The sequence below is a fragment of the Alnus glutinosa genome, chromosome 9 (assembly GCF_958979055.1).
Source record: "Alnus glutinosa chromosome 9, dhAlnGlut1.1, whole genome shotgun sequence".
NCBI lineage: Eukaryota > Viridiplantae > Streptophyta > Magnoliopsida > Fagales > Betulaceae > Alnus > Alnus glutinosa.
Window position 1 is genome coordinate 21,911,588 of NC_084894.1, and position 17,598 is coordinate 21,929,185.

Genomic DNA, 17,598 nt, shown 5'->3' on the forward strand with positions numbered 1-17,598 from the left:
TGCGTGTAAGATTAGCCCATAGCCTTCGGTGGCAATGTATAAGGAAAACAAAGCATAACTCTGCAACACTCCCCTTCTTTTTACAATGAATTAATTCTCACTAGGAATAAAAATAAAATTAAAGAGTATATTATTCTTATTTATCATACTTATTTTATACCGGCTGACGTGACATATTTTAAGTAGCTTACATTTTTCTTTTTCTTTTTTTTTTAAAGTAACTAATATGAGACAACCCTTTAAACACGCAACTATCGGCGGGTGTAAAATTGGTGTAATGAGTGTAAAGTCTAGCTGACTAGGATTACTCAAAAACAAAGGATGCTTCGATTTGATGTTTGATTGCCTACTATTCTTAACCAAAAAAAAAAAAGAGTTTTAGGGTAGAGTGACTGATTAAGAGACAGAAATAAGCTGATTGAGAGCTGCTTGATTTAGTTTAGGGTTTGATGTAATGGAACAAGTGCTAAATGACCTTTGGGGAGGGGTCAAGGATTCTTACCATTTGGCATGTAAGAAATGTGGGATTTCGGAGGAAACTTATATCCGAATTCATGAATCACAATTCATTGGTTATTGGCCTTACAAGCACATAAAAAGTTCAACAATTAGCCTCAAAACTTTTCTTTCTATACTGTTTTTTTTCCCCCCCTCAAATTACACTGCTCAGCCAAACAAGCAAAATGTCGCTTAAGCAACTGCATGGGAAATTCTTTTTAGTCATTCGAATCCAAGTTCCAAAAAACAAACAAATAAATAAAAACATTCCTTTGGCTTTAGCCTTTAGTTAATCTATGATTTATCTTAACTATCCAAAAATCGGGGATCATAAGATCTTTTAAACTCTGTATATCAGAAATGATTGCTGCTGACTCAGTTCCTGCATGAGCCTTCTCAGTTCATTATGCAGCTTTTGCACTAAAAAACTAAAGCTGCCTAGTACCAATGTTAGAGACAGTTACAAGTACCAGATATCATCGCGGATTCTCCTTCACAGGACTAGAAGCTCCATTTTCCATAGCTTCTAAAGGTAAAGATTTTTGAGGTGGATTTCTCATAAAGCTTTTTGCATAAAGGGAAGCAAAGACAGTAACCTGGCCGATGAATACAATGTTGTGTTATAAGGATTCAAAAAATAAAATGTTTAGGAAATGATTCAAATTGATGCTTACAGCTCCGATCCACTGTACCCAGGTAAGAGGATGGGCAAACCACACACACGACAGCATGATGCTCACCAACTTCATCAACAAAGAGATTTGAGAAGATACCATCCATCAGAAGCATATTTGTGGGGGACAAATGAAAGAAGATAAACAGTTAACATAGAGGTTTATATTTCACCTGTCTTGTGGTCATTATGGTGGCAAAAGTAAGGGCGCCAAAATTGCGAATTGTGTAAGAAATGAAAAACTGGCTTGCTGTTGCAACCTGCAACAAAAATTCATATTAAAAGAGAATACTGGGGTAGGGGTCCAAGGAGGGGATGAAAATATGGTATCAATTGGGCATAAATAGTGACTACTGAACTGTTAAAAATGGTCCCCAAAAAAAAAAAACATAACAAGAGGGTAAAGATCACTTACAGTGGAAAGCAATGCGACATCAAAGAAACAATCATTATGGCGATAAACAAAATCTATTGCTGGAAGTAGATTCCCTTGTAATATAAGACCTAAATCAGAATGATGAACATCAACCACTAAAATGAAACAAAGAAAGAATCTTATCTGAAAGAAGTACAAGACGCTTAGGCACAGAAGATATATTAAAGTTTCTCATGTTTGGGTTCTAATTTAGGAATTTTCATGTGCACCTCCTGTGGACTTGTGTTTTTCCGTAAAAACTTATAAAAACATAGATATATAAGTTAAATTCAACTAAGTACAATTACCCTTCGTCAATCAAATAGAAAGTGAAAAGGGGAAGGGCAGAAAGGATCATCTCAGTCATGTTACATATGAGAATACTTTCATTTATGGCTCACTATATACCAAAAAAGTTAGTCCAAGTCTGGATAAGCTTAAACTCTGTTTTCCTATTTATAAAGAAGGAAAAGTTATTTCTCATTCAACGAGTTTGGCATGCCTAACAAAAGAACAAAGACAAAAATTTCACTTTTAATAATTGAAAAAGAAAAAATGAAATCTGAAAATTCATGGTCCCTCAAAATTCAATTTTCACTCCTATTTCTCGGCAACACCATTGTCCAGAATTACCATTACAAGTTCACAATTACCACTGCCACCCATTACCACCACCATCATTGCAGCTCTCAACACTGCAACCACCATTACCAACCATGACCACCTATGTTACCACCCGCTACCATTGCCATGTTCACTACATCACCAAGGTATTACTACCAAAATCATTGCCAAAACTATTTGAAAATGCTCTGTTTATAAAACATGTTTTTCCTCTTAAAAATTGGTTATAGAAAAATGAGACTATAGAATCTTTGCTTCCTGACAATGGATAGACACATGTCCTGTAATAAAAAAAATCTCCTTGCTCAACTTTGAGATATGGTAATGATAGGGAAAAATAAAAACCAAAACTATCACTTCTTGAGTCAACTGAGAGGATAATAAATGTGATAACAAGAATTTACTGTTGCAAATGATTGGCAGGTGACAAATTGTTCCAACTGAATTCCTGAATAAACTAAATTACACAAGATCAAATTAATGTACCTGACGAGGAAAGGCATGATTCCAGTAAATTTTGACAAAAAGGCATCGAAGTTCTCAGAGACAGAAAAATAAATGGGAAAATGCAAAATAAGTCCTTGCTGTTACACCGATTTTCAATAAGCTCCTTGTGATATAAAAATGTTATGAGAGCTTCCTATAGTATGCAAAAATAACAAATAGGTCCTTACACCCAACTTCCGTCTAATTTTTTTACGGAAACCGTTAAATGCCACTTTAGCACCAATCAGGTTATGACACGTGTCATCCATAATAAAAACTAAAAAACAAACTGGAACAAGGGGTGGTCGAGCAACCCTTTTGGCCAAATGGGGGGTGGCCAAACCACCCCTATTCATTTTAGGACTTCTTTATAATATAGGCCAGCCACCTGAATATATGAATGAGAAACTGTTAATGCATCCGGTGCTCTCATTTTCACTACTTGTAGTATGGATGGCCACAACAATTGCTATAATCACAGTTCTATGTGGAGTTCGGTCTCAGAAAAGATCATCACCATCACGTTATTTTGGATGCTTCAAGCAATTCATTTCGGATGCTCCAAGAAACCAAAAAAGAAACGTAAACACCTGTTTCATTTTAGGACTCCTTTTTCCTTCACCAAGATCAAAACAACATTGTGGCACCATTTTCGAACATCAAACCAAGAAAGAATAAATCATGTAGAGATAGAAGAGAACAGAGAAGAAACAGAGCGAGAGAAAGAAAGATCAAAACTCCACACCTTATTTTGGATGTTTCGGTCATGGAAGGAGAATCCCTACGAATGAGAACTGTTAATGCATCCGGTGCTCTCATTTTCACTCCTTGCCGTAGGAATGGCCACAACAATTGCTATAATCACAGCTCCATGTGAAGTTCAGTCTCCGATTTTTTTAAATAAAAAAATAAAAAGTAAATATTTATATACTAATAATTTTTTATATTATGGGTGACACGCGTCATAATCTTATTGGTGCTTACATGGCATTTAACGGTTTCCGTCAAAAAATTAGAGGGAAGTTGGGTTTAGGGACCTGTTTGTTATTTTTGTATACCACAGGTAGCTCTCATAACATTTTTTTATCACATGGAGTTTATTGCAAATCGGTATAACTACATGGACTGATTTTATATTTTTCCCAAAATAAAATAAAGACCCTATTCTCTAGGTTGATAGCACAAGATAAATTTTAGGTAAATTGAACACCTGTTACAAACACCAACGATAAAGTCTCCATTTCAAGACAAGGCAAGCAGAAATTATTAAGCATCTTGAGAGTGTCTTTGTAGCTGATCTGGCGAATCAGTTCATGTTCCAAATAAAGATAGCACATTAACTAGCTAGCACAGATTAAATACTAGATACCAATTCCATATACACGTACAACAAATATGCATGTTTGCATGTTTGACATAGAGTCTACATTGAACTTTGTGCCTCTGCATAACACGTGGTACACAAACTACAAGCTTCAGAGAAAGTCTCAAAATTATCAGCTTACTGTCACTCAACACATTGCTGACACGCAAAGCTCAATATTTGCCTCGCACTTAAATGACATAAATTTTCTATCATGCATAGAGATGAAAACATCCAGGGTTTGTATTTCAATGTCCCATGTGCTTAAAATGGTTTCTGAGACAAATACATCATAGTGATTGACATGGCTAAACTTCAAAATAGAAGTGACCTTGTTACATAGCTTCCAATTATTTCCATGGATTTAATGGGATTAATTCCAATTTGGTTGGGATAAAGGCTTGGTAGAGATGAGTTGAATTACTAAACTACATTCAACAGTGAGAGAAGGCTCAACATACGTAAATTTTGAATCCTTATTTGTGCAAAAAGGTAAAATCCTATCTTGAGACTGCCACTAAATTAACACTAATCCCTTACTGATGGTAACTCATAGTTGAGTAACAAAATCTTGAAGCCATCAGACATATGTCCTAATAACATAACATTCAAAATGCATTCAAACAGATTAAAGAAAGCAAAATTCTAACAATATACCATCTATAATGCTTCTGCATGCAGCCCCATACCCCATATATGTCCTTCCATAACCAAAATGTAACCAGAGTGTTTAAGAGTATCAAGATTGAAATAACAATAAGAAGCTTACTAATAACATAACATTCAAAATGCATTCAAACAGATTAAAGAAAGCAAAATTCTAACAATATACCATCTATAATGCTTCTGCATGCAGCCCCATACCCCATATATGTCCTTCCATAACCAAAATGTAACCAGAGTGTTTAAGAGTATCAAGATTGAAATAACAATAAGAAGCTTACCTATCAAGCTAAGAATACAAGAACACGATGTTGTGTAGAATATTTGGTTGTGTATTTCCATATCATAGCCTTTAAAAAGTTTGTCTTGGAATGTGCTTGTAAATCCATCAAACCTGTCAAGCACACAGATGAGCATCTGAATATATGGGAAACAATAGACATCCATCCATAGCCTCTAATCTAATCATTTAGAAGGTAGAGGTTTCAAAGCTAATCACAAACCAATCTTAAATGGACATGTTAACAACCAAGTTGATATGAGGATGATAAGCAATGAAGAATTAAGAAAATTATATAATATCGCTGTGATGGAGCCAGCTGTTAATATGTATCTGTGCAATACAGCTTAATGGGCATTATTGCCAGTAAAAACTATTGATATGATCTTCCTCTAGCATTCTAGGTGTTTCACTTGCCCAATGTGTGAGGAGTAAACGCCATAAGGTGTAAGATACAGTGCCAGACTTCTTATAGAAACCTAAAGGCATCCATAAAATAATAAATAATTAAAAGCTTATATTGTAACATCAAGAAAAATTATGATTAATATCTAAATTAACAGCTACTACCATATCAATTTGCAAATCAGTTATCCTCATAATGGTAGGATATGAGTTTCAAATATGTTACCCAAGATAACCAATCATCAGGGAGACGCCCCAAACAGTGTTTTCCCTTCCTCTACCGTATGGGCTAATGTCAGATGCTGCCTACAGTAAAGAAAACACAGAAGAATTACTTCAGCTTACATTCAAGTTAAACTGAAGTTAGTTCAGGTTCTTGTGCATCATCAACAACAGAGTCCATCACAGGAATATCACATATCAACAACCACAAGCATTCATTTTATAGACATATGAGAACATTATTCACTGTAATAGATACTGTCTAAAGTCGTCTACTGTGCTACATGTGCGGTCAAATGACAAAATTCAATGTGCATACTCAAATATTCAAACGACAAGGTGGTCATTGTTGAGGTTAGATGCAGCATGGTTGTTAAAAAATGTAGGTATATAAGTGGCTGGCACGTGTTTTCAAGTTAACTAAGTACCCTGAATTGTATCAGATTTGTAATTGACCAGTAAGAGTTTCAGTAGTTTTTTGATAAGTATGAGTTTCAGTAGTTCTGTGGGCAACTATGAAACTAACAGCACTATTGGACAGTGTGGTCATCACACTTCTGTGATATGCAATAAAAAAAAAGGATGAATATTTGAAACTAATATTCAAAATGTATGAAAATGTTGCACAAGGGTGGCTATAATATTATTTTTTTAAAAAAAAAGAAGAAAAAAAAAAAAAACTAATCAGAGGTAGCTTGTTATCTGTCAATGCTGCTCTTGATTTTAATGGAAGTTGTATCTGAAAGACCTAAAACAAGTGAGAGTGTATACATCATTCAGACGACAACATATGTGTACACAAGGGGAAAAGTAGTAAGCCCCCGAGCAAGTGGCAAAAGGTGGAGTGGGTGTAGGTCTTAGGTTCATATCTTACAAAAAAAAAAAAAAAAGGTTGGTCTCAAATTAGGCTAAGAAGTGGATAATAGGACCACTGTTATTACCGGATATAGAATAAATATTGAACAGCCCAGGGTCACTATAAAAGCCAACAAATAGTCATGTCCTCCATATTTCTTCTGCATAATAAGAGTGCCCCAAACCTGTATAACAATTAGAAAGTAAAATAAGAATTACAACTTATATTCATAATAAGAAGCATAATGTGGAGACAATTAAAGGTGAAGGCAACAAAAAATATAAGTTTCAGCAAAGCCATCACTTCACCTAATCTTCAGGAATGCCTCTATCACACAAATTATGCAACAAAGGAAAAACGATGAAGATGAAAATAAGGTCGTTTCTCAAAGAACTTATAGCATTCAACCCTTCCTTTTCCCCCCCGCTACATCTTCCTCATCATACCTCTAATAGATCATGAACAATAAATTTTTTTTTTTGATGAGTAATAATTTCATTAAAAGGTGTAAAAGAGCCCCTAATTAGAGGAGATAAATGAACATGTAAGTAAAAAATCAGCAAACGACATACAACCCGGGTTATGCGCCGACACCCACAAATATAACATATTAAGTACATTTCTACAAAGAGCTCCAACCGTAACCCCCACATCCTCAAAAAGCCTAGAATTTCTCTCACGCTACAAGCCCCACAAAACACATAAAGGAACCTGCTTCCAAATACAGATAGCAGAACCACGACCTAGCAAGGTGCCCCAACCACTCAATAAATCCAAAATACTACTAGGCATAACCCACTCCACCCAAAATAAACTGTAAAAATAACTCCAAACAACCCGTGCCACGTCACAATGTAGAAGAAGGTGATCAACGGATTCCCCGTGCTTCTTGCACATAACACACCACTCTACCACCACAATACCACGCCTACATAAATTGTCTAAACAAAGAACGCCACCCGCTTCGAAGTTTTAACACGCCATATACCCTTCCAAGGAAAATAGGCCGCCTCGTGACAAACTAATGTTTTATAAAAAGTCTTCACTTCAAAATTCCTCTTCTTAGAAAGATTCCACACCACCCTATCAACCTCTCCGTGCCGAATCCAAATAGTGTATAACTGTTCATAGAAGGATATCACCATCTCCACCTCCCAATCCTGAGCATAACGTGTAAAGAGTACATTCCAATGAGCCACACCTCCAACCACAAACAAATTATCCACCACCCAAGCATCTGAAAAACGAGCAATAGAGTACAAAGCTAGATAGCACAACTTGAGAGGCCTGTTCTCACACCATAAATCATGCCAAAAGCGAATATGAGACCCCTCACCCACCTCAAAACGTAAGTACTTGGCTACAGTATCCCACCCCCTTCGAATAAACTTCCAAACACTCACACCATAAGACCTCGTCACCGGCAAAGAACTCCAACCTCCCCTCACACTCCCATACTCCACCTCAATCACTGATCTCCACAAAGCATCACGTTCCTGCGAAAACCTCCATATCCACTTCCCCAATAAGGCTTGGTTAAATTTAATAATATTACGAACTCCCAAACCATCAACCTTGATTGGAGAACAAACCCGATGCCAATTGACTGAATAAAATTTAGTCTCATCCCCCATACCATTCAATAGAAACTCCCTTTGAAGCCGCTCCAATTTCTTGGCTACACTCACAGGAATAGGAAACAAAGATAAATAATAAGTAGGAATGCTGGGCAGTGTACTATAAATCAACGTAACCTATCACCCTTGGATAAATAAAGCTTTTTCCAACTAACCAACCTTCGCTCAACCTTCTCAATAATCCCATTCCAAATAGAAAGAGATTTAAACGATGCCCCTAACGGCAGCCATAAATATGTCATCGGCAGAGACCCAATTCTACAACCCAAAATATGTGCCAAAGACTCCACATCATCCACCTCACCAATAGGGACCAATTCAGATTTTCCTAGATTAATCCTCAACCCTGACACCGCTTCAAAACATAAAAAGGTACACCTCAAATTTCAAACATGATCAGCCTGTGCACCACAGAAAATTAATGTATCATTAGCAAACAGCAAATGATTCACCACTAAAGCTTTATTATCCCTTATACCCACCGAGAAACAAGACAACAAGCCTTTGAGCATAGACTCATTCAACATCCTACTAAGCGCTTCCATAACTACCACAAACATCAAAGAAGAAAGAGGATCGTCTTGTCTAATCTCCCTCGAGCTTTGAAAGAAACCTGTTGGCGCACCATTAACCAATCTCTCGATCCCCCATCCCCCTCCTCTCAATCTCTCAACATTCCTCTTCGATTGATTACTTGATAGGGGTTGTTGGGTTCTGTGCTATCCAGATTTGATAAATCAAACCCATAAATTATACACAATGTCACCAAAAAATTTGGTAAATGATATCATGGAAAGAGTTCTTACAGGATAAAGAGTTAAGAATGAGGAGAAATTATAACCAATTTCCAAATCTAAAGACTCAAGAGAGATAATAAATAAAAACAGAACTACAGAAACTTTCCACTTTCCAGTATATTGTACAGGAACAGCACTATCAGAAAGCACAATCTGAAGCACCCACAAGAAGCAGCTCTTCATTTATAGACGTAGGGATACATGCACAAATAGAAGGTTATAGAAAAACTAACAATGGTAATATAAAAAATAAAAATAAAAAATAAAAAAAGTATAATCACTTTAGCGTAAAAACATTTTGCACACTAAAAGAATTTTAAATGAATGCACTGTAACTACCATTATAAATAAATCAACGATTAACTTACCATAACAGGTATCATTTTAGCACACTTAGCAAGTGTCTGAACAGGAAAGCTGACATATTTAAGGGCCTGCAGCAAGCCTTGTGTCATTATAGTGTACATAATGTACATAATTTATCAACTTGAAACAGAAACTACTTATTCAAAAAACTTGTAAAAAAGAAACAGAGAAATCAAGCAAATTAGTATTACCTATGGACAGATAATCATGTTAAGAAACACCGAAAATCTACACAGCTTACCTCATACTGACATGTCGTGGTTAGTATGTTTGATACTGACACAAGGCAGTACTTGTAAAGGGGAGCAACTGGGTCCAAGGCTTTTTTACTTGCCTAGAAGAGGAAAGAAAAATTAAGAAGACAATGAGAATTCAAGTGTGAGAAGTTGCTGAAGCAACAACAGATACTCAATTGGTACAGCAACATTGCTTAGTTTGCAGTTTAAACATAGTTGAAAATACCAATTGTGTGATCATTAGTTGTGCAATACACTAACCAACTTCTAAGTCCTACACCCCCACCAAAAATATATTAAATTAACAGTTACTCACCAGTAAAGCACCTGCAGAGACAGCAGATGTTGTAATCCGATTGCAGAAAACAAGAAATAGCGAGAATCTAAAAAATTCTTTGTTCACCCCATATGGTACTCTCATGATCTTTTCCTGCATGAAACGAAATTTTGTGAATTGCTTCAAACAACATGACTGACAGCTCGTAGAATTGAAGTAATTAATCTACATATATAGGTTACACACACATCCAGTGACTCTTGAAACCACAAACTCACCCCCAACCTACTACTATTTTAACTAGAGCTAACATATATATATATATTTGAGCTAGAGCTCATTGGCTTGCTATGTTCTATTAAGAAGAGAAACAGAAAGAAGAAGAAAAAACAAGAGAGAGAGAGAGAGAGAGAGAGAGAGAGAGAGAGAGAGAGAGAGAGAAAGAGAGAGATTTTAAGTAAAATAAACATTAACATTCAGCATATAATTTTGTAAGAATCTACACATCCTCCAAAACTTAACAATTTTAAAGATTCATTTTTTTTCAACACAGGCAATAAAATTGGACTAACTAGTACACTTTCAACTTCTTCTTAATAAATTCATTTTTCTCATCAAGGAAAAAAAAAAAAAAAGGAAACCAAAAATGCATGAGCTCTACTGGTTTAAGATTTGGCCTCCACCAGGAGAAAAAAGTGAACACAAGCCACAAGCATTCAAATGCATGCGCCAATAATGGACAACCTATAACAAAAACAGCATTAGCGGTGTGTATATGACTCGATTTCATTGATTTGAACGATTATAAAAATCAAGATTATTCGGTAAAAATAAGCAATCCAGTGGAAAGAACCAAAATAAACGAATGCGAAATGCACATATGTAACTAGAAATAAGGCAAAAGTTGCAATCTACAGAGATAAACAAATAAACAAATAGAGGTTTTCAAAAACGATGATTAAACCTGTAAGACACCGTAGGTGACAAGGGTGGTCATGATTCCGGCCACAGCGAAAACCATTTTCCATAACTTGCCCTCTTTCCAAGTACCGCCTGCTCCTGACGTTGGTTCCGCCATAGCCCATCCACACACCCTCAACACGATCCACCGCAAAGTATGATCATTAACAAGTCAGAGAGATTATTAGGCTCTAATCTCACCAAAACCTATATCAACACGACGTCGTCTAGAGGAGTCCCAGTAGAAAACGACCGGTTAATGCAAGGGCCCGAAGATTAGGGATCAAAGAGAATGAAGAGAGAGAGAGAGAGAGACAGAGAGACAGAGAAGTTCGAGTCTTCGCTTTTTCCTTAACAGAAATCAAAAGTGGTAGTGGTGAATGAGACCACCAGCGTGTCTTTCACTCCGGCGACTTTTTCTCTCTTTTCTGGGAATTAAGAGTCAAAGAGAAAGAACAAAGAAAAAAGGGAAATGGCCACGTCAGCCGCTTCCACCGTGGGGACAGTTAAATTTACACGTACGTTACCCATCGGATGTAATAATTATTTAAAAAAAATGTATAAAAGATGTACGATCTAAAAAAAAATCATTTCCCACAACTTTGTCTCATTGCTAATAGAGAGAAGATAAGTTTAAAATCTTTATACAATTTCAACAATTATTTATTTTATATGTTTTTTACACGTAGGTCATACATATTCAATAGTTAATTTAAAAAAAAAAAAAAAAACTGTTGACAGTGACATTGACACTATTTGTGGATGTTGAGGGCATTGGACTTTATTTTTTTGTGCATCCAACACTTTAACTTTGCATTATTTTCTTTCATCTTGGCTAAGATCTTGGTGTACTATGCATTATGTTTCATCAGCCCTTTGCGCGTGGTCCTGCCATTGGGAACTTAGAAGGTAGGGAACTGCGCCTAAACCTTTTCAAACACGAGTTTTTGGATTAATTCTACTTACTTTTTATTAATGACTCACGTATATAAATAAGATAATTACAAAGACATCGAATAGGAAATGAACTCCTACCTTTATTTGAAGATAAACTCCTAATACAAATAAACTACTTGAAGATAATTCTAACTCGAACTTGGAGAAACCTACTATTAAATGACTTATGCACCATAGTACTACAAATAATTAAAAGACTCTGACTTAGATAGATAACTATAACTATCATTATTTGATTAAACTACAATTACTGTAAGATAAAATAATGCAAGTTATGTCAACGTCTTCTACTAAAATTTTACTTTCATAACAATGACATTGTTGCCCTCTATGTACTTACAGAAATCAACAACAACTAGAGAACATAAAGATTTTGGAGATTATCAAAGATCCAATCGTTAGTGCAACCATCTGCCATCTAACAACTTTTTTTTTAAGGGAACTTGTAATATCATTATGAAGAAAGACAAATTTAACTCGGTGTTTACAAGTTCGAACAAACAAGATGGGAGAGTGCCAAACCAAACTTGGTTTTGCGGATGGGAGGCAGCATATTTGGCGAGAGCATGGGCTACCGTGTTCCATTCACGCCTTACATGCCTAATTGCCCGGAGATCAAAACTCCTTAGCAATCGACGAGTTCCCCCGATCAAATTTCCGAACTTACCTGCATCCTCGTCCACCCGATTCAGCGTGTTCACGACCTCCAAAGCATCTCCCTCTAAGATCGCAATACGGAGACCCATAAACTGTCCGAACTCAGCACAAAGTCTGGCACCATATGCCTCTGCCACTGAAGGATTCGAGATATAACGTTGGGAGGAACACTTAGCCGCAATCTCATTGCCTTCAGAGTCACGGGCAACAATCCCCACCCATATAAATCTTTGGTTTTTGTCAAGGAAGCATCCCAGTTCAATTTTGAGAAACCTTGAGCCGGCTTGGTCCACTAGTTGGACAGAGGGAGTGGCCTTTGTTGTGTGTCCAAAAATGCTGAAGCATGAACCTCCCTATATTCGGCAAGAGCCTCGTTTGCACCTTTAATCAAGCAGCCTGTGGGGGGAGGGGGGGGGGGGGTAAACACTCCTTAAAAAAACGTACCGATTTCGCCTAAACCATATCCGTTGTGCAATCAAAGCAAGAAATTCTAGATCATCTATCACCGCCCTGGAACTCAAATTGCTAAAAAGAGTCAGAAAATCAGCATCCCCATTAATACATTTTTGGATATGGGACGAACATTCAAACCAGACTGCTTTAGCTACACCACAGAGCCAAACTGCGTGAGTGCTGGATTCAACTTCTGTACCACACAATGGATAGAGAGGGTCCTCCACAATATGCCTCTTCCAGAGTTTTTCTTTGGTGGGTAAGATATCATTACATACACACCAAAGAAACAATTGGACTGTTCGTGGATTCTTCAAAAAAGGAATTTATGGACAGTTTTAAACTGTCCATAAATCGAAAGAAAAAAAAAAAAAAAAAAAAAAAAAAACCATCTAGAAAAAGGTCCATACGGTTTTTTCTGGACAGTTTTAAACCGTCCAGGAGAATTGGTTGGTATTTTGAGTTGAGGATGGTTTGGCCCAAACCGTTCGCAATTACAGACGGTTTGGGCCCAAACTGTCTGTAATTTTGTATAGGGAAAATGTACATTTTTTTGGACGGTTTGGGTCGAATATATATATTTTTTAAAATATATAATTAAATCCAAAAAAAATCCCTACTACAGAATTTCAAATCCATTTCCAAAATCCCAAATTCAAATCCAAATTTAAATTCAAATTCAAATCCAAATCCAAATCCAAATCTATTTCCAAATTCAAACTCTTCACAACAATGGTCCATTAGCTTACATATTTCAAAAATTCATGCATACCGTTTACAGAATTCAAATATAAATACATAATTAAAATCCAAAAAAATTAAAACTTATATTACATGCACCATTATAATCATCAATGCATGCAAGCTCAGAGGAGAATCCGATTTACAGCCTTGTGTGCATTGTTTGCTTCAACCATCTTCTTCATTTATGCTTCTAGTGTTTGCTGTAATAGGTATACAAATCCCAAATTGTTAGGTAAGAATCATCTTGATGAGGCTATGATTAACATGTTGCAAGGTGAAAACTAAACACAACTAATGATTATAATATAATCGCCTAGATACTCATACAAGCAACTTCATTTTTTCTTTTTCGCACCAAAATGATAGAATAGATCCTTGAACTAGTAGTAGTATTAGGAATTAAGTAGCTAACTTTTAACTGCCAATATCATGCTGCTAAGCTAATGATAGAATAGAGAAAACAATGACAGTATTTTGCACTACAGAGCCATTTCGGCACCTACACTACCAAAAAGTACAAAGTTCTACAGAAGATCATTGATAAGCAGCTAAAATTGTAGCTAATAGAAAATACGAGTTGACGATGTTTTCCCCCAAGAAAAGACATGTTCACGAGGATTCCAAGATTCAACAAATTGTTAACATTCCTCTTCAACCATAAATTATTCTCGTGGAATTTGAAATAAAAATAAAACAAGCCCAATGAACAGTAAGAGGGGACAATTAATGATTGATTAATAAAAAATTAAGTGTAAACCAAAACATCACCTTCTTCGTTGTTTCCCATTGATGTTTGTTTCCTTGCTATAATCATGGCTACCATACGTTTGACGGCTGCAAGCTCTTCCTGTTACGCTTCATACTTGTTGTTTTGCTCTTGCAGTTTGATGCTTTGCGCTTCGTACAAAGTCTTCAAACGTTCCATCTCAGCAGCCATCTCTAGTTCTTTGGGAGTAGGCGCACTAGAGATCGATCCTTGTCCGGAGGTATAAGAGGTGGATTTATCGGGAGTCGGCCCTAGCCCCACCCCGCTTACACGACCGGAATGTTCTCATCCTAGCACTTGTACACATGCATCGTTATGCGACCAATAGACTGACCCCTGTGAACACACTCGTTCTGTAGGTGATTAATTCTCGATAATTTCTCTCATCTTCGCTTGCACAAAACATTCAAGGGTGAAAACTTGAACATAGAACTAATATTACGTATTTACCACTTACGATAGCTTCCCCAGCTACTGCATTCACAGGGTTTCCATCTTTCTTGGTATGCGAGACAATGAACATATCATCTCGGTTCGGTGTTTCTCCAATGTCTTCCTCCTGCAATATCATTAACATTATCAGTTATAAGCTTATTATCTTACTACAATACATATAAGCCGAGGACGTTTATATATTATACGTACCATTTCTTGTGCAACCTATGGGATGCTCTTCGATCCCAGAGTGTGAAGAAGTGCGTTTTGGCCACGGCTTGTCTTGGACTTCAACGCCCTCTCCTATAAATTTGGTAATGTTAATATGTGGATTTCTTCAACAAAATAAATAAATGAAAATACATTATCAACCGAAGACAACCATGTATCAACATGCATTTCAAAGTCTTCTGCATCGAAGACTGGCGTTGTCAAAACGCTACTAACCATAGACTCTACAGTATCACCTTCTTTCAAATTTAGACTCTTCTTGATCTCGCACCTGTATTGCCTTCTTTTCTTTGCTAGGTCCATCAACGTTAATCTTTTTATGTGTGCGAGTAGGTGAACAGGCTCAAAATAAAATTTTGTCTACACCAAAAATGAAATCCCATAGCTTAATTGGAAATGTAAGGCTACAAAACTATAAATAAGAAGTGATTGACATGAAATAAAAAGTTTCATACCGTTAGGGTGCACCACATATCTTCATTCCCTTCCAATGGTAATTTCCTCTAGTTACCATGCAACTGTACAAATTGACCATTTCTTATGATCTTCTCACAAATCCTTCTAAATTTCTCGACCCCCGGGCCGGTTGGTTGGTAGGATAGGTTGAATTCGATCACCGCCTTTTCCCCATCAGGTATGTGCCATATGTCCTTAGAACTACCAACAGTCCTAACATTCTTTCTACCCTCATCATCTGTAACTCATAAAAAAAAAATTACGTCACACTTGATTATTACTAAATTAGTAGAAGATTATCAAAGTAATTGACTATCAACAAATATAAAATAATTCATACCTATTGTGTAAACTTTCTCATCCCGTAATATACGCGGCACCCGAGTAGTACCACTATGTTGTGAAGTCTCAGGTCCTGATTGTGCTGATGATCCAAACTCCATATCAGGTGCTACACATTGTTCAGAATCTACAGCTCCTTGTGTCTTGTTAGGGTCCTGTGCTGTATCGTCTGATCCTACAACCAGTTGCTCATGTAGTACATGCTGAGAATCTATGCCCCCTTGCGTCTCGTTAGGGTCTTGTGTCGTATTGTCTGACCTTACAACCGGTCGCTCATGTAGTACATATAGGGGTGTAAACGAGCTGAGCTACTCGTGAGCTTACTTGAGATCGGCTCGAATAAACTCGACTTGTGCTCGAATTGATTATTAAATAAGCTATTCGTGAACACGAAATCAAACTCGATTATAAAACGATGCAAACTCGTATAAACTCGGCTCGACTTGATTAAAGCTCGTGAACTCGCTCGTATAAGGATCGACTCGTGTATATATATATATATATATATATATATATATACATATATATGATGTGTATATGTTAAGTAGCAATAATTAATTGGTTATATGTATATTGAATAGTAAAAGTGAATAATATTAATACTTAATTTGTTCATTTAAAAAAAAAAACTTAATCTGCTAATCATATGATCTAATGACAATTTAAATATTTAATCATATTATTCATGTTGCATAATATGACTATATAATCATGTAATAATACAATATTGTGCCACATGACATATAATCACTATATCATATGAATATAATCATATAGTCTAAGTATTATCATTACATACTTATGAATTATTAGATTACGTGATCGAAGGTCTAAAATCATATAAATTGTTAGATCGTATGATTTAAGTATTATCGATAAATAGTTAAAAATTAAGATAATTGTGACTCATAACGATCATACTTATCATAGCTAGGTAATCTCATAAGTCATATGATATGATATGATTCATAATTTAAAAAATATTACATATATACACACATAAAAATTAAGCACAACATGTCAAAAAATAAAATAAAATTAAGCACAAGTATAAAGTATAGCCGCATAATGCCATAGAAGTATAAAGCTTCATATTAATACAATAATTAAGTATCTAGATACTTAGATACAATGGTTAAGTATGATTTACGATTCGAAGTATCTAACAATTATTAATCATACTTATATACAATAATTAGGTATATAGATTACATACGCAAATATGAATTCACATTAATCATATGATGTAATCACAATTCCGACATGTAATCATATTATTCATATATAATGATAATGTGGTTCATATAATAATAATAAAATAATAATCATTAGACTACAAAAAAAAAATTAAAACAAAATCATTAGATATATAGGACCATATGATTATATAATAATTATAATTGTTAATGTTATTTAACTTAATAAATGTTTGTTAATATTTATATTGACTATTGTTACATTTTTTTTTTTATCATTATATACTTAATAATCGTTAGATCACATTTTAAGATCCAAGATCAAATGATAATACATTTTTGTTCGAGATCATATAATAATACTTAGATAATATGATACAATCATTAGATCCTATATTAAATATGTAAGTATCTAGATTATGAATTGTTGTATCATAATTCATAAATATATAATTAGAAAATAAGCTATAAGTTTTAGTTCACATAATCACATTATTATCGGTATGTGTTACATAAACACAAATTAAACTTTGAATATTAAACAATTAAGTATGTGCTCAAAGTCCTAGACTATTAGTTGCATGATTTTTTAAGACTTTAACT

At 35.4% G+C, this 17,598-nt stretch overlaps 1 protein-coding gene across 2 annotated transcripts; it reads right to left on the minus strand.

Moving 5' to 3' along the window:
* Positions 1 to 608: 608 nt before the first annotated feature.
* Positions 609 to 11,212, minus strand: LOC133878310 (UDP-galactose/UDP-glucose transporter 5B). 2 transcript variants are annotated; one of them, XM_062316840.1, is made up of 11 exons: positions 10,763 to 11,212; positions 9,838 to 9,951; positions 9,527 to 9,619; positions 9,288 to 9,353; positions 6,571 to 6,669; positions 5,634 to 5,713; positions 5,004 to 5,116; positions 1,587 to 1,660; positions 1,345 to 1,431; positions 1,173 to 1,241; positions 609 to 1,094 (listed from the first exon to the last, which is right to left on the minus strand). In XM_062316840.1, the coding sequence occupies exons 1-11, from the start codon at positions 10,874 to 10,876 to the stop codon at positions 975 to 977; spliced, it is 1,029 nt and encodes a 342-aa protein (XP_062172824.1). In that variant the 5' UTR covers positions 10,877 to 11,212; the 3' UTR covers positions 609 to 974. The 2 variants fall into 2 exon arrangements, with proteins under 2 accessions (XP_062172824.1, XP_062172823.1); XM_062316839.1 differs by having other exon boundaries at positions 1,587 to 1,675; positions 10,763 to 11,209.
* Positions 11,213 to 17,598: the final 6,386 nt, after the last annotated feature.

Bases quoted from the DNA above. Each gene is read 5' to 3' on its own strand.
- LOC133878310 (XM_062316839.1), bottom strand. From the start codon at position 10,876: ATGGCGGAACCAACGTCAGGAGCAGGCGGTACTTGGAAAGAGGGCAAG. The intron at 5,117-5,633 runs GTAACATATTTG...TGTGCTTGACAG, and splicing joins CTGATGATTGGTTATCTTGG to GTTTGATGGATTTACAAGCA. The intron at 1,242-1,344 runs GTGAAATATAAA...TTGTTGATGAAG, and splicing joins CCATAATGACCACAAGACAG to TTGGTGAGCATCATGCTGTC.